The sequence below is a fragment of the Equus przewalskii genome, chromosome 23, assembly GCF_037783145.1.
Source record: "Equus przewalskii isolate Varuska chromosome 23, EquPr2, whole genome shotgun sequence".
Lineage (NCBI taxonomy): Eukaryota > Metazoa > Chordata > Mammalia > Perissodactyla > Equidae > Equus > Equus przewalskii.
This window is the reverse complement of record NC_091853.1, coordinates 440,695-461,359: the sequence shown is the minus strand read 5'-3', so window position 1 is coordinate 461,359 and position 20,665 is coordinate 440,695. Positions and strand designations below refer to the sequence as shown.

Here is a 20,665-nt window from a genome sequence, read left to right as displayed (position 1 = left end):
AAGGAGAGCCAAAGGGAAGGAGGACGGAGAAAGGGGGCACTCGCTCCCATGAAGCTTCTGAGATGCAATGAGAGCATCAAGCTGCTGGCTGAACCCTGCCGGAGGCTCGCTCAGAAACAGGGCCGTGTTTCCAGCGAGATTCCAACGAGCCGCCCTTAAAGTGCACTGCGGCCCCAAACCAAAGACTCAGCTGTGTGGGTCTACGGCTGGGATCCGAACCCAGGTGCTGGCACTCTGAGGTGGGGAGCTCTGAGCTCGCTCCTGCATCCTCCTGTATTTCCGTCACCACTAAAACGTGGGTAACAATGGCCCCTATTTCACCAGGGTGTTGTGAGGCAGATTAAATGGGAAATGCCCCTGGGGCACAGCACACGGTGCCTGGTGCATGGGGAGCACTCAAATGTTGATGATACTGACCACCCACTAAAGAAACCTGCATCAGCTCTCCTCCTCCCAGAGCTTACTGTTTCCTCAATAGCCATATGCCTTTTTTTAAGGTTTCTCTGTGTCTCTGAAAGTCCTTTGACCCTTTGGCCCCTCAGAATGTGTGAGTGTCTCAGACTGCAGGAGGCAGTGTGGCGTCACAGCATCTAAGTTCTGGTGTTGGCTCTGTTGATAGTTTTGTGGACCTTGGAGAAATAACTTCTTGAGACTCAGTTTATTCATCAATCGAATGGGAATGATGACACCAGCCTTGCTCACATCACAGAACTGTTGTGAAAGTCAAAAGACATGATTAACACAAACAGACACACTATAAAAATAAAGTTCTCAGCCAGCGGCAGGCACTGCTGATTAGACTGGAAGTGTCTGGAGGTGTGCGCTGGAACAGGTGTGCTCTGCATCAGGAGGATGTGGCAGGGCACGACCAGCTGCCAGACAGATGTGCAGTGGGCAGTGATGTTGCTACCGTCAGAGAAGGGAGGACCCCAGGCTCCTCAGGCGGGGATCTCAATAGGCGAGCCAGAGTGCTTGTGCCCAGGGAGGGCTGTGGAGGGGCTCTGGGGGGCACAGAGGGAGGATGTAGGGAGGGGACAAGAAAAAGTGCCAAGAGAGCAGGCATAGTGACACAAAGCTGGACTAGCTCCCGATCCTGGCACAAACCTGGGGATCTGTTCTCACGCTGTTGTCCACATATTTCCATGCCCGTTATAACAACCTGGGCTGCTAGGTAATCAGAATCCTCCCAAGGCAGCAAATCAACAGGACGGTGTCCCCCGCCACTGCCGGTCAGCGTGCTCAAGTCCCATAGTTAGTAACAACGTGATGGGGTGAAAAAGCCCGTGGTCAGATGGAGTTCCCAGGTGGCCCCTGAAACCTGACTCTGTTCTAAGGCAAGTTGTAGCCCTAAAAGGGCCCTCACAGAAACTACCTGCACAGAACAAGTCCATCTGAGCCACTGTCGACAGGAGAAACGACGACGTCACGGCCTAACACCAGCTGTCAGCCAGGCACTGGGCAGGGCTCCTTGTAGGGTTAATCTTTACAACAAGATGTTCACTATTGTCCCCAGGTACAACCAGGAGACTCAGACCTGGAGTGGTCAGAAACTTTCCTAAGGTCACAAAGCAAGTAGAGCTGGACTCTGTCCAGACCCGAAATCCACGTCATCAGCATGCTCTGCTCCCGCCTTTCAACCCCTCCCTGCGTGCCCCCAGACCCATCTCCAACTCTTTCCAGACAACAGAAGACACATGGAGAGGGAGCTGGAGTGAGAGAGAGAAATGAGGCAGAGACACCCACACTCAAGAATAAGGAAACCTTTCTGTTCAGGGCTCCAGGTCAGACGCCCCAGCCCGGCAGCCCCCAGGCTGCTGGCCTGTGATTCACTGACAATCACCCCTTGGTTAAAACTACAGCCCTCATTTCTGGCATGTCCTCTCCTGCCACCCACGGCCTGAGACTAAAACAGGAGTTGCTGGGAGCAGCAGGAGATTCTAACCCAGGATGGAACCGTGCAGCCCCGGACACAGAGTGTGGCTTCAGTGATGTCAGCCTCGGCTGCTTACTGCGCCCTGGGCAGCATCTGCCAGGGCCCAATGCCCCGCCCAAGGAAGGGGTTCCGGACTGTCCCCCATATGCCGGGGCTGTCACTCAGAGGGCTCCCAGGTTGTGGAGGCCAGGCTAAGAAGGGATGTGGGTCACAGAGAAAGCTGTTTCCCAATGTTTCAATTAAGGTGGACAGTCGGGACAAGGCAAGGCTAACGCTGGCTGACTGCCTCTGATGGAGCAGGAGGAGCGAGGGCTTCCCATGCGCCAGCCTCCTTGAGAGGAGGCCTCGACGCCCGGCTCTGCGGCCGACTCCGGGAAAAGGAAGGGGATGTCCTCTCAGAAGATTTCGGGGACTAGGCAAAGGACCTTCTCTCATCAAAGAGAAGGGACAGGAGGCAAGAATTCCCCCACTCCCTCCCCCGGGGACATGTGCCCCAGCCCCAGCCCCACTCACCGTCTCTGCCTCATTCAGCCTCGCCCCTGCAACCCCCGAGGAGGCTCCCTTCCAGTCTGCGGTGGGAGGGAGAACTCCAGTATCCCAAATGGCACATACGTCAATCAACCTGTGTCAAAGCAAGCACAAAAAAAACCCAGGGTCACTCTAGGAAAGAAAAAGAAAAGCCTTTGTGGTTTGCAGCTTGTTCCTTTACTCAGGAAATTACATCTTTGTCCACCCTCATTTGGAAAGTTTTGCATAGCATAACGGCATCTTTGTTCAAAGACGTTCAGAGCACTCTGCAAGAAATGGGACAGATTCTGCAGGGTGCCCAAGCATGTGAGCCTTTGGGGGGGGGCAGGGGATCAGCTATCTCATCCATCAGATCATTATTAGTGCCCTGACACCATAATCTAATTGCCAATTCCTCATCCACCTAAAGGAGTTAAGCCGTTATCTCGAAGAATCTCTCCTACACCCAAGGGAGGGAGAATTTACCCACAATTATCTCATTAATTTTCTTAACTTACTATGGAGAACTATTGTTTTTCTTCCCCATCTACACGTAATCAAACCGAGTTCATCATAAATAAATCTAGGACACATTGAAAGAAGATCTAACTTTAGGGTCGGGGACGTGGATTGCAAGTTCTAGCCGGTTACATCTTTTAGGATGGATCACTTCCCTACAAGTGTCTCAGTTTCTTCATCTGTAGAATGGGGAGAAGGTGCGGTAGAGTGGGTCAGGCCACTGGGCCATTAGTCAGCATTTTAGAGGCTCAGGTCCCGGCTCCTGTCGTTTTGGGCAATCATTGAACCTTTCTCAGTACGGATAACATCTCATTTAGTCATTTGCTTTAATATGAAAATGTATCTGCAGGAAATGGTACAATCCACCTTTGCAGAGGGGAATGTGGCAATACCTATCGAAACAAGTACGCATTTACTCTTTGACCCGCATCCCAGTTCCAGGCATCTGCTTGGAATCTATCCTATACGCCCATGCTGTGATCTCCAGGACTACAGTTAAGTGAAAAAAACATGACAGGAAAAAGTGTGTTTAATACGCTACCATTTATTTAAGAAAGGGGGGAAGAATGCAAAGATATATATGTATTTGCTTATATTTTTAAAAAGACAGTAAGAGATAGAGACCTACAGGGAGGGGTAGGAACGAGGTGGAGGGGACAGGGACAGAAGCTGGACTTGGAACGGACCTTGTGGATTTGCTTTGGAACATGTAAATATCTGACATAATTATAAGACACAATTAATATTTTTAAAAGAAATCCCTAAAGTAAAAATAAAATGTAGTGAGTCTATGTGTCCACTTGGTTGGTACGACTACACACAGAGAAATTAAAACCCAGTGATTTGACTGTGGCTCCATGGAGGGATATATTTTAAGGATAAAAGGAACTGTCCCATCCCCCCCCCACCCGTAAACTGTTTCCAATAATCATATCGGTGGTACTCCAGTATTATTATTTTCGTTGTTGTTGTTATGCTGAGACTTTTGTAGGTGTATCCAGGGATAAATCAAATGAGTCACAATACTGATGTTGCTGAGAAACAAGAGTTTCTTGTTGAAAGGAGACACAAATATAAGATTGACGAGATCAGGTGAAAATTCAGTAGTCCTGATCGTGCACCAGGTGTATCAGTATGAACTCCACATGTTTTATCTTATACACACACACACACACACACACACACACACACACACTCCCTAGCTCTGTTCCCTATAAAACCTAGAAACAAGGGGCATCCTGGTAGGAAAGAGCACCCCAGCAATCAGACCCTGAACTCTAAATACCCTCCCCCATAAAGGAATCAGGCTTCCTAGGAGAAACGTCTGATGCAGCAAAGGCACAAGATGAGCCTAGAACATCTCGTTACACCAAAAAAGCAAAGCAAGCGTCAAGGCTACTAGTGTCATGGCAAAAGGACGCAGAAGCCAACCAGAGTAAGGCTTCCACAGTCAAGTTGAGCATCAAAAAGGATCATAACAGCAACAGATTGAAACATAACAAATATGGTTAAATCTATGAATCCCTAAGAATATTTTTTAGGGCCCCAAATAATGCATTTTGAAGATGTTAGGGAAATACTTCATTGTTGTGAAAATTGGTCAGTAAGGCAAAAAGGAGGAGTGGGCAGGGGTACAGCTGAGACAAGAATGGCCTTGTGCTGGTAATTGTTGAAGAGAGCGATGGGTTCATCAGTTCGTTACATTATTCTCTGCTCTTTTGTAAAACATTTTTGAAATAAGAATAAATTTTAAATGACAGACTAGGTTGAGAAACGAGAAATCATTAGAATGCTAATTATTGAAACTCTTTTGAACCAAAGTCATTTAATCTTAACAACAATCCAGTGTGATGACAGAGGATATAGACATTATTATGCCCACTTTGCACTGGAGGAAATAGTGTAAAGAATCCATTGAGTTAGGACTCAAACCCACGTGTTCTTATCCCAAAGGTCCACTACTTCACGGCTGTCTCCATAATATCCTCATTTATATATCTGGGTTAATAAAACTTTCCTTGCCTATATGAGGGTACTGGGGGGCTGCAATGAGATAGTGTACGGGAAAGTACTTAGAAAACAAATCTTTGTACAAATATTTTGCTGTCAATTGGTAAGTGGGGATCAGATCTGCCCTATGGGGTTGCTGTGAGGATCCAGTGAGAGCTGTGATCTGAAGATAGATGGACAGATATAAAGACAGATAGAGAGCCCTTAAAGATGAGTGAGACTACAGTCACCACCAATGCTTTTATCATCACTCATAGGACTTTGGGGTTAAATGAGAAGTGAGACTTTGAACCCAGGGTGCAGACTCTCCACCTGACCAGGGACAGGAAGATCCCAGGAAGGCCACCTGACCAGGGACAGGAAGATCCTAGGAAGGCCACCTGATGCTCTGGGGAGAAACGGGGATCAAAGACGACCCTGACATCTCACAGACTTCAAGAAGAGTGGCTCTCAGTCACAGATGGTGGGGACCATGGCCAGCTTGCTGGGCGTCTCGGGCACTGCCTCGAGATTCCAGAAGGCAGAACAAGGCGTCAGGCAGCAGGCACCTGCTGGGTTCCTCTGAACGAGGCCTGGGCTGGAGCGGGGCACAGTGGGCAGTGGAAGGTGCTCTCCAGGGACCAGAGGAAGGCAAAGCCTGTCAGACTGACTGAGGACAGGAAGGAGTGTCTGGGTTGCCTGCCAGCTCCCGAACTGTTCTCTCTTGGTGTTCAGATCTTAATGTCTGCCTGGGGAGCAGTTCAGATTTCTTCTCAGCAAATGTTTATTCTAGATCATCCTTCCCTCTGCCACAGAATAAGGGTGGGTCTGGGGAATCTCTAACACTTTCTCACCTTGGAATTCTATGATTCTATAAGTGCGTATTTCTGAAGAAGTACAAAATCAAACCTCTCTTGAGTCCTGGTTCATGTGCCTTCTCCTCCTGCTACTTATTCTGTGCTCAAAGACTCATTCTGTCTCTGTCTCTATTTCTCTCTTGAGGTTTTAAACATTTCAAGAATTTTTTTATTTGTCTTTTGAATAGGTAATCCCTTTACATGATATGAAACTCCAAAGACACAAAAGAAGATACAGTAAAAGTATATATAAGGAAATTTCCCTCCCAACTCTGTCCCACAGCTTCCCAGTTCCACTCAGCTCCTCTCCTGGCCAGCAGTCTCTTGTGTATCCTTCCAGAGATTGTGTATGCACACATAGATACATTATGTTAAAAAAAAGTATAGCATATTATACATATTTTCCCCTACTTTGCTTTTTTCAGTTAACAAATATCTTACATATCTTTCTATATTAATTCATATAAAACTGCCTTATTACTTTTAGCAGCTGCATAGTATTCCATGATATGAACATATGAGAATTAGTCAATTCTCTACTGATAAACACTTAGAATGTTTGCAATCGTTGAATATGGAAAATTGCTACAATACATATCTTTGGATAAATGCGATTTCTCACATTTGCAAGACTTTTTTTAGGATACATTTTTGGATGCAGAATTTCTGGGTCAAAGGGAATGTGGCCGAATTGCTCTCCAAGAAGGTGTGACAGTTTACACTCCCCCCAGCAATATATAAGAATTCTGTTTTCCACTCCTTCTCCCATATGCTGTGTTCCTAGTTTTTTTGATCTGTGACAATCTATCGCACAGAAATTGGTGTCCCTTACTAGGAATAAGGTTGAGCATTTTCCTTTTCTTTAACTGTCCCTATTCTTTGCTCATTTCTCTAGTGGGAGTTGGTTTATTCTGATCAGTTTGAAGGAACACTTTACTTATGAGGAAAATTGTCCACATCATTGTTTTCATCCTTACTTTACTCTTGTTTTTGCCATGCAAAAAAACGGGTTTTTTAAATAGTTTAATGGATCTTTTCCCTTATCCCTATGTGTGGTGTCATACTTAGGCATTCTCCTTTCAAGATGGTTGTTAAACGCTCCCAGGTTTTCTTTAGCATTTTAATGGTTTAATTTTTTATGTTTCAGTCTTTTATCCATCTGAAACTTATTTTGAAATCATGGGAGGGAGGGTATAACTTTACAAACACACAGTGACTTTCCCAACACTATGTTTATTGAAGAATTCACTGTTTACCCTCTAGTTTGAAATGGCGCCTTTATCATATACTAAAGGCCTTTATGTGTTTGAGTCTATTTCTGGATTTTCTCTTCCACTCATCTGTTTATCTTTTCATGTGCTAGTACCACATCCTTTTAATTACTGTAGTTTTATAATTGATTTTATTTTAAGAATTTTTCTGTGTAGGAGCCGGCCAGTGGCGCAGTGGTTAAAAGCACACGTTCTGCTTCAGCGGCCTGGAGTTCGCCGGTTCAGATCCCATGTGCAGACATGGTACTTCTTGGCACGCCATGCTGTGGTAGGCGTTCTACATATAAAGTAGAGGAAGATGGACATGGATGTTAGCTCAGGGCCAGTCTTCCTCAGCAAAAAGAGGAGGATTGGCAGCAGTTAGCTCAGAGCTAATCTTCCTCAAAAATAAATAAAAAATATTTTTTCTGTTTATTCTCGCTTGCTTTTTTTCCCCCCACATCAACTCCAGAATCATATTCTCTAATACTTTTTAAAAAATTGGATGATATTTTTTTGGAATCATACTAAAATTAAAAATGAACTTAGAGAGAATTGACATATTTATGTTGACTCTATTTAAGAATGTGACATACTTTTTGATTTGTTCAAATTTTCTTTGGAGTCTTTCAATTACATTTTAAAGTTTTCTCATATAGATTATACACATTTTTGTTATGTTTATTACTATGCATTTGATCCTTCTCTCATTAAGCTATTTTAAATGATTATTGCATATTAATTTCAAATTCCACTATATTGAATTTTATTTCTCTAAATACTCTACTGTTCAAAGAGAAACTTTGAACAATACAATGAACTTAATGACAATGAAAATACAACATATCCAGATCTGTGGTGCACAGCTAAAGCAGCACTGAGAGGGAAATTTAAAGCACTAAGTGTATACAATAGAAAAGAGGAAAAGTCTTAAATTGATAATATAAGGTCCCACCTCAAGAAAGTAGAAAAAAGAGGAACAAAATAAATGCAAAGCAAGCAGAAGGAAGGAAATAATAAAAAGTAGAAATCAATGAAATAGAAAACAAAAACAGGGGCCGGCCCCATGGCCGAGTGGTTAAGTTTGCGCGCTCCACTTCAGCGGCCCAGGGTTTTGCCGGTTCGAATCCTGGGCGCAGACAAGGCACTGCTCATCAAGCCATGCTGAGGCAACATCCCACATGCCACAACTAGAAGGACCCACAACTAAACAATACACAACTATGTACCGGGGGGCTTTGGGAGAAAAAGAAAAAAATAAAATCTTAAAAAAAAAAAAAGAAAACAAAAACAATAGAGGAAATCAAAGAAATGAGCAGGTTCTTTAAACAGATCAGTACAATTGACAAACCTCGAGCAAAACTGATGAAGAAAAAAGGACAGATGACACAACGCCAATATCAGGGATGAAGAAGGGAGGTCACTGCAGATCCTGCAGTAATAAGAAAATACTACCAACAATTCCACACACACAAATTTAAAAACTTAATTGAAATAGACCAATTCCTTGAAAAACACAAACTACTACAACACCCAATATACAATAGATAATTTGAATATCTTTATAATTATTAAAGAAATTGAAGTCATAATTTAAAAACTCCCCAAAAAGAAATCTCCAGGCCCAGATTGTTTCGCTGCAGAATTCTAACAAACTTTTAAAGAAGAATCAACACTAATTCCATAAAATCTCTTCCAGACTAGAGGAGAGAACACTTCCCAATTAATTTTTATGAAGATAGTGTTACCCTGATACCAAACCAGACAAAGACAGCACAAGAAAAAACAACCACAGATCACTAATACCTCTCATAAATAGAGATACAAAAATCCTTAACAAAATGCTACAAATAGAATTCAGCGATTTATAAAAATAATTATACATCATGACCAAGTAGGATTTATTCTAAGGATGCAAGGCTGGTTTAATATTCTAAAATCAACATAATCTACCATATTAATAAGCTAAAGAAGAAAAGTCACATGATCATATCAAACAATGCAGAGAAAGCATTTGACAAAATTCAATGCCGATTCATGATTAAAAAAAAAAACTCAGAAAAATAATAATTGAAACTTCCTTAACTTGATTTTTAAAAATCTACAAAAATCCACAGCTAACATTATACTTAATGATGAAAGACTGAATGCTTTCCTCCTAAAATTGGAGACAAGGCAAGGATGTCTGCTTTCACCACTCTTATTCAACATAGTGCCACTGGAATAAGACAAGAAAAGGAAATAAAAGCCATACAGGTCAGAAAGGAAGAAACGAAACAGATAAGTTTCTATGTGCAGATAACACAATGACCTATGTAGAAAATCCCAAGGAATCTAGAAAAAGCCCTCTAAGAACTAACAAATGAATTCATTAAGGTCTCAGGATACAAGATAAACATACAAAAATCAATTATATTTCTATACACAAGTAATGAACACATGGAAAAATTAAAAATACAATACCACTTACAATCCGTCAAAAAATAAAATACTTAGGTATAAAAGGAACAAAACATGCACAGGTTTGTATGCTGAAAACTACATGATTATGAAAGAAATCAAAGATCTAAATAAATGAAGAGACATATCATAGTCACAGATTACAAGACTCAACATAGGAAAGGTACTAATTCTCCCAAACGGATACACTGGCTGAATGCAGTCTCTATCAAAATCCCAGCAAGATTTTTAGTAGATACAGACAGATTATTCTAAAATTTATACGGAAAGACCAAGGAACTAGAATAGCTCAAACAATTTTGAAAAAGAAGAAATACATGGGAAGAATCAGTCTACCCAATTGAGAGACTCATTATACAGTACGGTAGCCAAACCTATGTGGTATTGGTGCAGGAACAGACACACAAACCAATGGAACAGAATAAAGAGCCCTGAAATAGACCGACACAAATATGCTCAACTAATTTTTGACAAAAATGCAAAAGCAACGGAGGGAAAGACAACTTTTTCATCAAATTGTGCTGCAGCAATTGGACATCCGTAGGGAAAAAAACCCAATTCTTAACCTATGTCCTTATACAAAAAGGGGCTCAAAACGGATGGTGGACTTAAATGTAAAATCTAAAACTATAACACTTACAGAATAAAAACAGGAAAAAAAATCTTTGAGCTCCGGGTCTAGACAAACAGTTCTTAGATTTGATGCCAAAAGCATGGTCCATAAAAGGAAAATTGATAAACTAGACTTTATCAAAATTAAAAACTTTGCTGTGTAAAAGAGGAGGAAAAGTAGGAGAAACCACACATATGACAAAGGACCACCAGCTCTGGAATATATAAAAAACTCTCAAAACTCAGCTGTAACAATGAAACAATCCAATTAGAATCTGGCCAAAGCCCTGAAGGAAACTTCCAGCAAAGCGGGTATTCAGATGCAAATGAGCACTTGAGAAGAGTTCAACATCACTGGTCATTAGGGGAACGCAAATTAAAACCACAATGAAAAGAACAAAACCCAGTGAGATATTATGACATACTTAACAGAATGGCTACAACAAAAAATAGTGACGACAGCAAATGCTGACAAGACACAGAAAAACTAGTCACTCGTACATTGCTGGTGGAAATGTAAAAGGGTGCATCCAGTCTAGAACACAATTTGGCAGTTTCCTAAAAAACTAAACATGTAATGATTGTATGACCTAGCAAGTGCACTTCTGGGCAGCTATCCCAGAGGAAAAAAGACTTACATTCACACAAAAACCTGTACATGAATGTTTATAGCAGCTTTCTTCATAATAGCCCCCAACTGGAAACAATCCAGGTACCCTTCAGTGAGTGAATCTTTAAACAAACTGTGGTATGTCCATATCATGGAATACTACTCAGCAATTAAAAGGAAAGAACTATTGATACACGCAATAACTTAGATAAATCGCCAGAGAATTATGCTAAGTGAAAAAAGCCAATTCCAAAAGGTTAAATACTGTATGATTCCACTTCTATAACATTCTGGAAATGACAAAATTACAGAAATGCAGAACAAATTAGTGATTGCCAAGCATGGGTTAAAAGAAGGAGGGTGGTGGGAGGAGATGGGTGTGGCTTTAAAAGGTCAGTAAGAGGGATCCTTGTGCTCATGTAAATGTTTTATATCTCGACAGTATATTGTCAATATCCCAGTAGTGATACTGTAGCATAGTTTCCCAAGATGTTACTATTGGGGGAACCTGGGCAAAGTATATAAGGGCTCTCGCTGCATTATTTGCTCCGACTGCATATGAATCTATAATTCTCTCAAAATAAAAAAATTAATTAAAAATAATTTTCAGTTGATTCTGTTTGTATTCCATGTAAATAATTATGTCATCTGTAAATAACTATGATATTATCTCATTTCCAATTTTTATACCTCATTTCTTTCTCTTGGCAGAGTCAATTTTTTTTTTAAGATTTTTAAATTTTTCTCCCAAAGCCCCCCAGTACATAGTTGTGCATTTTTAGTTGTGGGTCCTTCTAGTTGTGGTGTGTGGGATGCTGCCTCAGCATGGCTTGATGAGCGGTGCCATGTCCACGCCCAGGATCCGAACCGGCAAAACCCTGGGCCGCTGAAGCAGGGCATGCAAACCCAACCACTCAGCCACAGGGGCGGCCCCTGGCAGAGTCAATTTAACAATTTGCAATGTTAGTCAATGCAAAAACAAATTAGGAAGAAAAATCTGTTACCACATAAAGTAATATAAACTGCCTGAAAGTAATTTTTTTTGGTGAGGAAGATTAGCCCTGAGCTAACATCTGTTGCCAATTTTCCTCTTTTTGCTGAGGAAGATTGTTGCTGAGCTAACGTCTGTGCCAGTCTTCCTCTACTTTGTATGGAGGACACTGCCACTGCATGGCTTGATGAGTGGTGTGTAAGTCTGCGCCCGGGCTCTGAACCTGTGAACCCCGGGCTGCTGGAGCGGAGTGTGTGAACTTAACCACTACACCACCGAGCCAGCCTCTGGAAGTAACTTTTTAAAATACATTCTCATTATGGGCTAGCAAGAATTACAGAATTCTGACAGTGTTTCTAAAAACTAAAAAGCCTTCCCAGATGTATTTAAAAACTATTACTTCTCAGAATAAATGGCTCACTGCTAAGAGTAGCACCACGAGTGTTCAATCACGACATTGCCAAGAAAAGAGATTCGTTACCCTTCCTGCAGAATTTGCTTCCCTAAGTGGGTCTCACATCCCAAATGTGCACACACTCCAGCTACACTCAGACCCTGTTATTTCTGGACACCTGGACCCGTGTTCTGAAGCCATCAGCAGAGGAGAAAGAGGTTCTCTAAACGCGAGGAAGATAGGCATTTGCTCTGGAAAGTCCAAGATGAGATGCGAGCACTCGCGCCCATGGGTCCAGCAAAATGAGACCAGTCCAAACAGCACAGGAAACAATGTGGAGAATCAGGACCTTCAAAAGGTGCCCAGGGAGCCTCCTGGTGAGAGTGGGGAGCCCAGCATCCAGCAGAGCCCTGCAGCTCGCCTGCCGCACGGGGTGGTAGAACGGCCAGGACAGACTGGCGTCCCTGCACAGCCATGGGAAAGGCATTGCCAAGAGATGAAAGGACAAGCTACAGACTGGGAGAAAACGTCTGAAAACGCAAATTTGATAAAGGGCTGGTCACAGAATATATAAAGAATTCTCAACTGATTAATAAGAAAACAAACAATCCAGTGAAAAACAAGCAAAGGATTCAAACAGACACTTCACCAAAGAAGATGCTTGTTTGGCAGATAAGCACTCAAAAAGACGCTCATCATCGTTAGTCACGAGGGAAACGCAAATTAAAACCACAATGAGATACCATGAGATACCATTATACTCCTGTTAGAATAGCTCAAAAGACAAAAAAGCTCACAGCACCAAGTCCTGGTGAGGACGGGAAGCAACTGGAACTCGCAGACATTGCTGGTGGGAATAAAAATGATACATTCTCTTCAGAATACAGTTTAGCAGTTTCTTAGAAAGTTACACATATGACCCAGAATTCCACTGCTAGGTATTCATCCAAGAGAAATGAAAACACGTCCACATAAAAAACCTCCACGTGAATATTTATAGCAAGTTTATTCATAATTGCCAAAAACTGGAAACAGGCCAAATGTCTGTCAACAGGTGAAGAGAGAAGTAACTTGCGGTACATAATACAGTGGAATTCTACTCAGCAATAGAAAGGAATGGCCTACGGATACCCGCAGCGAGCTAGAGGCACCTCCGATGCATCGTGGTACGTGAAGAAGCAAGTCTCAGAGGCTGCAGACTGAATGCGCCGTATGACACTCTAGGAAACACAAACTCTAGGGACCACAATAAAGATCAGTTGACCAGGGGCTGGGGTTGGGGGAAGAGGATTAACCAAGAAGGGGTATGTGAGAACTTTCTGGAATGATGGAAATGTTCTGTATCTTGATTATGGTTGTGGTGACATAACTGTATGTGTTTGCAAAATTCATAGGACTGTACACCTAGCAAGGTGAATTTTATCCCAGGTTAGTTACACCTCAATAAATCTGACTGGGGAAAAATTCAAGGCATATGAAAAGAGCAGCTAAGACCTAGGAGAAGATATTGGATACACACCTGATGAAGAATGACTACCAAGAATATATTAAAAAGTCCCATAAGTAGGGGCTGGCCCCGTGGCCGAGTGGTTAAGTTTGCAGGCTCCACTGCAGGCGGCCCAGTGTTTCGTTGGTTCGAATCCTGGGCGCGGACATGGCACTGCTCATCAAAACCACGCTGGGGCAGCGTCCCACATGCCACAACTAGAAGGACCCGCAATGAAGAATATACAACTATGTACTGGGGGCTTTGGGGAGAAAAAAGGAAATAAAATAAAATATTTAAAAAAAAAAAGTCCCATAAGTAAATAAGAGGATAAACAATCCAGTAGAAATAGAGGCAGGAGACAAACAGGAATACATACGGCTAACAAATATATTGGTGCAAACACCTTGGAAAAAGCTTTACATCACCTCCGAAAGTTGAACATTGCAAACTATGATTTAGGCATAGTTATATAAACTCCTAAATATACACCCACGAGACATTCTTGTGCACGTACAAAAATGTTCCTAACAGCACTATTCACCATGGCAGAAACCTAGAAACAACCCAAAAGCTCATCAACAGAGAGTGAATAATTCAACTGTGATAGAGACAATGAAACATTACACTACAAGCAAAATCAAGTGAATTAGGGTGCTGTCAATAAAACTATATAATCAGCAGAGACGAAATAAAAGAAAATAGGATTCAAGATAAAGATTATTACAACTCAACAACAACAAAACAAACGACCTGATTAAAATGTGGGTAAAAGAGTGAAGGGACATTTCTCTAAAGAAGGTACACAAATGGCCAACATGCACACGAAGAGAAGCTCAACACCACTAACCATCAGGGAAACGCAAAGCAAAGCCACATGAGACACCACCTCACACCCATGAGGATGGCTGCCACACTAACCCCAGCAATGACACGTGTCGGTGAGGATGTGGAGGAGCTGGGACCCTCCTACACCGTGGGCAGGAGTGTAAAGCGGTGCCCCCTCTGGAAAACAGCACGACAGTTCTTCAAAACACTAAAAATAGAATTACCGTATGTTCCAGCAATTCCATTTCTAGGTATGTACCCAAAAGAGTTGAAAGCAGAGTCTCGGAAAGGTATTTGTACACTCGTGTTCATAGCAGCATTATTCACAATACCAAGAGGGGGAGACAACCCAAGAGTCTGTGGATGGACGAATGGATAAACAAAATGTGGTATAAACACACAACGGAATATTATTTAGTCTTAAAAAGGAAGGGAATTCTAACACGTGCTACAACATGGATGAACTTTGAGGATATTGTTCGAAGCGAAACAAGCCAGTCACGAAAGGACAAGTATGTATGATTCCACTTTTATGAGGTCTCTAGCATAGCCAAAGTCATAGAGACATAAAATAGAATGGTAGCTCCCAGGGACTAGGGGGAGCGGAAATGGGAGCAGCTGTACAGAGTTTCAGTTTTGCAAGATGAAAAGAGTTCTGGAGACTGGCTGCACAACAACGTGAATGTACTTAATACTACTGAGCTGTACGCGTTAAAATGGTAAATTTTATGTCTTGTATATTTAACCACAATTAAAAATAGGAAAATGAAAAACAGGAGCCATTACTTCTGGCAGCGGAGGAGGGAGAGAGAAGAGCTTGGTAGTCGCAGTGGTGGGACCATAAAATTAGACATTTGCTAATTATCAAAGTCCTATCTTTTGTTGTAGGTAGTGGGTTTGCAGGTACTTACTATATTATTATAAACAAATAAGTAATGGGTAGAAGGATGGATGGACAGGAAGGAAGGAAGAAAGAGGGAGAGGGGGAGGGGAAGGAGGGAGGGAGGGAACAGGAATAAGAGAGAGAAAGAAAACCAGCAGGGCATGCAGGGACCAATGACGAGAATGAGTCATGAACCAAGGATTATGATGAATCCAATGCTGTGCATCTGAGCTCCCTAAAGAAAAGAAAATCTGTCCCAATGGGTCAAAGAAACCCTAGATCATCTAGAAGGAAATCTCTAATTGAATTCCATCATTCAATGTGATGAGAAAAGTGATGCACAGATAGATGAAAAATGTGAATGAAGCTCAGAGATGTTCAACGATCTCTCTAAGGTCACTCAGCTGTCTACATCCTAATTCTTTCCCAGCCACGTTTGTCAAGAAAAGCAGCAGCAATGAGAGAAAGTTAGGAACAGACATCCATTCTTGTAATTATCCCTTTTAATTCTTATAACATCCCGATAAGGCAGGCATTATTATCCTGATTTTACATATTAGAAATCTGAAGCCCGGTGATACTATGTAATATGTCTAGAGTTACTCAGCTGGTAAGTGGCAGAACCAAAACTCAAACCCAGGTTGTTGTCCCCAAAGCCCACACTCCTTTTACTCCATGCTGAAACGTAGTTCACAGCAATATAGCAAAATTTCAACTACTGCTCTGTGAAAGGCCCTGTGGAAGACACAAAGATGAGCAAACACCACAAAGGATTTCTTTAAAAAGTTCTCTTTGTGATTATCTCAGAAAATTGTTATTATTCCCAAGGGAAAAAAATGTGTAACTATATTTAGCTTATATATTCAATATGTCTTAGTTTTAAAATATACCAAGAATCAGAGCCAAATTGGTACTGGTAACATGACCTGGCCAGAGAAATGTTTTGACTTGTGAAGCATCTCGTCTTAAGGAGGATAAAGCAGGTCAGCCATAGCCCTTGGCCTCCCAGACCTGTGACCTAGGAAGAAACGATCCAATGAAAGACAGGCTCCTGCTTCAGGTGAACAGACCTGGGAAAGACCACTGCCGAGGGACAGGAGGAGCTGAGGGAGGCGCTCTGCAATGGCTGTGCTGTGATCGGGGGTGGGGACACCTTGTGTCTTTAGGCGATGCTTTGATTCCCTCCTGGACCACAGGGACATCCTCCACAGCACGAGCTAACAGTGAACACGTGGAGGCGGAGTGTCACACCTGTCCCAGCCACATGCACCAGGGACGAGGACACTCATCCAGGATCCCCCACTCAGGACCAAGGGGAGGGGCACGGGGCACAAGGCAGTTGGAACCCTTCTGTTCCCAACTTTTTTCTCTCTCATAGATGGAACAAAATCTGTTAAAAATAATTGTGGTAAAACATATATAACAAAATTTACCATTCTAACCATTTTAAGTGTACAGTTCAGTGGCATCAAGTACTTCACACGGTCAGGCATCACCATCACCATCCATCTAGAGGAGTTTTTCATCTTCCCAAACTGACACTCTGGACCCATCAAATGATAACTCCCCACCCCCGCTCCCTTTAGCACCTCCAAACAAATCATTTTTAAGTACTCGCAATAGAGTATCAAATTTGGTCAAAACATGTAGGTGGACTGGGGAATCAGCCAGTCAAATAAGCTGTGAGACACTGAAGCCAAGACGCGACCCTGCTCCTCCAAGACTTTATCCACGTGACGGGAGAACGAGCCTCCCCACCCCTGGACTTGGTTGGTTAAACACACAATTCCGGCTAAATGCAATTCTCCGCCTTCTCTGGGCCTGCACATGGGCTGCTGGACGCGGCTGCGCAGACACATACCTCCACGCTGTCTGGCCTCACTTTAAGTTCATGCTCTTGAATCTCAAGTGGGCCCTTAATGGCATCTGACAAGCAAACGCATCTCCCTCCTCATCTGCTCTCCCAGATGGCAATTCCTTCCTTCCCCTGGCTTCCGAAATCCCCAACATCTCCTTCCTCGTTCTTTTTTCTTTTCTCTTCTTATGAAGTAAGAAAAGGTATAATGAATCGCCACATGCATATCAGCGAACATCAACAATTACGGACCCATAGCCATCACCTCCCCGCCCGGCACACTTCTCCTCACCTGTCCACTGGAGTTCCTGGAAGCGAACCTCTGTCACTGTACAATTCCATCTATAGACATTTCAGCATCTGTCTCTAAAAGACGACCCTTTTACAAAACAAAACCTTAATAAAATCACACCTCCAAAATTAACTATAATTTTTATTATCATCAAATATCCACTGTATGCAAATTTCCCACGGTCTCGCAAATGTCTCATCTTTTTTTTACTATTTGTTTGAATCAGAACTCAAATAAGGTCCACACATTAGTTGATATGTGTATTCTGTCTCTTTTAATCTATAAGTTCCATCTCTCTTTGTTTCCCTTACATCTTATTTTTTAAAGAAACTGGGGTTCCCCATCCTTTGGCTCTTGGCTGATGGCCATGTTTATTAGACAGAAAATAGAAGCAACGAAAGAGAACTTCCATAGGTGCCACCACCCCTTTGCTTCTGTGCCTGTGTGCTCCAGCTTCTCTCCTCTTCCCGCAGATGCACTGTCTGTGCTCCAGGTCCATCCCCTCTCGTCTCCTCAGCGACAGTGCCCAGCAATTCCTCCCTTCCTCCTGCCTCCTCAAGACTGTCTTGTTTACCGGCTCTTTCCCACCAGCTGACACACACGCTGCGATCTCTCCCAACCTGAGGGCCATCCCGTGCCCCGCCTCCCCTCTGGGTCCTGCCCTATTTCTCTTCCCTGTACAAGAAAACTCCTTACAAGACCTGCCCACATTTATGTCCTCTAATTTCTCTTCTCCAAACTTCTTTTAAACCCACTCCAATCAAGACTCTCCCCCAAACTCAATCAGAACTGGCCTTGTCACGGTCCCTCAATAGTGTAAGTCCAAGGGAAGAAATTCCTACTCCTCATCTTCCTTGATCTAACACAACTGCTCGCCTGGTTCTCCTGGAAACACCTCCTTTGCTCGGCGTCTGGAAGAGCACAACCTCCTGGTCTCCCTCCTCCCTTACTGCTATTCCTTCTCAATCTCCTCTGCTGGGTCCTCCCCTTCTCCCCAACTTCTAATGTTGGAGGTCCCACACTCATCCTGGTCTCTTCTCTTCTCTACGTACACTCTCTGCCTTGGTGATCTCATCCAGTCTCCTAGCATCAAATACCATCTATATGCTGACAACTCCCAAGTTTATCTCTAGCCCAGACCTCTCCCCCGAACTTCAGACCCATATACCTAACTGCCAACCGGACACCTGCGATCCTGCTTCTAACGGACGTCTCAGCGTCTCCCGCTCACCTTGCCCTCTCAGCTCCGCTCTCACCTTCTTCCTCTACCCACCAACACACAGCCCTTCCCAGTGTAGTTAACGACAACCCCTCTCCCAGGTGTTCACAACAAACCCTTAACGTCACCTCTGACTCCTCTCTCTCCCGCTCAGCTCTCACCTGAGCCATCAGCAGGTCCTCCCGCCTTTCCCATCCCAAGGGATCTGTTCTCTGCCCTCTCCTGCACTGCTCGTCTCCAGCGCACAGCTCGAGTCTTGCCTGCTATCTTATTCTTCTCCCTCAGGTCTTGGTTGCATTGTCCCCTTCTCACTAAGGAATTCTCTGGCCACACTATGTAAAGTTGCAAACCATGTCCCCAGCACTCCCTGGCTCCTTACCTGCTTCATAACTCCTCAGCACTTCCTACAACCTAGTGACCACATATTTTACTTATTTTCCTCGTTTATTGCCTGTCTTTCCCCCATTAAAATGTAAGCTCCTTGAAAGACAGGGGTTTTATCTATTTATTGCTGTATCTCTGACATCTAGAACCATGCCCAGCCCATAGAAGCTGGTAAAAAATATCTGTTGAATAAGTGAATACATTTATACATGTAGCTATAATAAGGAGTGCTTCCTCCATGTAGGCTTCCCTGATTGCTTTGAACCCCCCCCCCACCTCCCCCCCCCCCGGCACCTAGAGTCTGAGACGCAGCAGTTAATGCCATGTGTCACTGCTGCCGTTCTCCCTCTTACTTCTCCCGCTGGACTCCGAGGTCTTCCCCTCGATCCTCCACCCCTCAGCCCCGCGCGCGCAGCAGTGATCATGAATCGGTTCCTACTGCTCAGGCCTCAAACCTGGGGGCCCTCAGGATTTATTTTAGCCAATATTAGTCTTTTATATCGAATAAACTTTTTGTTTTCATACACGATTTTTTCCCAACATTATCAACACCACAACCATGTGAGTAGGAAAGGGAAGAATATCCATCACCCGTTCAAAAAATAACACTGGTTATTAAATGCTTTAAATTTTTCAAAGCATTTGAACGTATTCAGGATAAGTGACCCTCATAACCACCCAGTGTGGTAGGTATCACGGTCCTCACTCCCTTACGTCATTCATCCTACACGTAAGAAGACGGAAGCCCAAATGATTTTTAAAACCCTTTATCTGAGGACAAGTGGAACTGCCTTACCCAAGGCTATGCAGCTAGAAGCAAGCAAAGCCAGGAACTGACCTTGGGTCTTGCAGTGTTAGATCACATGGTCTGCCCCATGCACCATGCTCCCCTCATTTAACACTGATGGGAGAACGGGGCTCCTCGTGGCAAAGGAATGGAGGAGAGCTTGCTCAAGGTGACATGCAAGTCACTTGTGGACAAAAGCAAGAACCTCCTGATTAACCCACGTTCCCTTCAGTAAACCTCAAGTTCTCTTTCTTTCTTGCCCAGTGTCAGCAGTCACGGCCTCCAGGGGAGGTGCTGGGGAGGAAGGGCAGGCGGACAGAAGGACTCCATTTTTCCCAAGGCCAGATAAATACACCGCATGCTAGATGGAGCTTTAGAGCAACAGCTGGATGGCCCATGGGAGCTGGCAAATGTGTCACTCACTACTGGTACCACCGGCCTCGGCTGCGTGGTGGCGTGTGAGCCATGAGCAAAGCTGGGGTTTGAATGACAGGAAAGTGGGGGTGGGGGACGGCCTGAGTGTTGCCCGATCCCTGTCTCAGCCTCAGGAGCTCCCCCCGCCTCCTGCCAGGGCTATAAGTAGCAACCTAAAAACGACCGCGGGCAGAGATGTCCCCTTCTGGAATATTTCTGTCTTCACTGGCCTCTCGGCTTGCAGCTGGCCGGGAAAAGGCAGGAAGCAGCAAACTGTCACACCCAGAGTCCCAGCGGCACGCGGAGCCCGGGGTGCCGGGACTTCCCCACAGCTGTGTAACTGCGATAACGGCGCTATCATCACTCCTGTGTCTGTGCCGTCTCCCCATCAGCCT

The 20,665-nt window shown here is 43.7% G+C and overlaps 1 protein-coding gene across 48 annotated transcripts in view; it reads right to left on the bottom strand.

Moving 5' to 3' along the window:
• Positions 1-20,665, bottom strand: part of NFASC (neurofascin) — a 175,483-nt gene that overhangs the window by 91,520 nt on the left and 63,298 nt on the right. For 46 of the 48 annotated variants that reach the window (XM_070591195.1, XM_070591197.1, XM_070591215.1 and 43 more), the window contains one exon: positions 2,447-2,555. The exons of the other annotated variants lie outside the window; for them this stretch is intronic. In XM_070591195.1, coding sequence (XP_070447296.1) covers positions 2,447-2,555 — 109 coding nt within the window. The remainder of the gene's footprint in view (positions 1-2,446; positions 2,556-20,665) is intronic. 48 annotated transcript variants of the gene reach the window in all.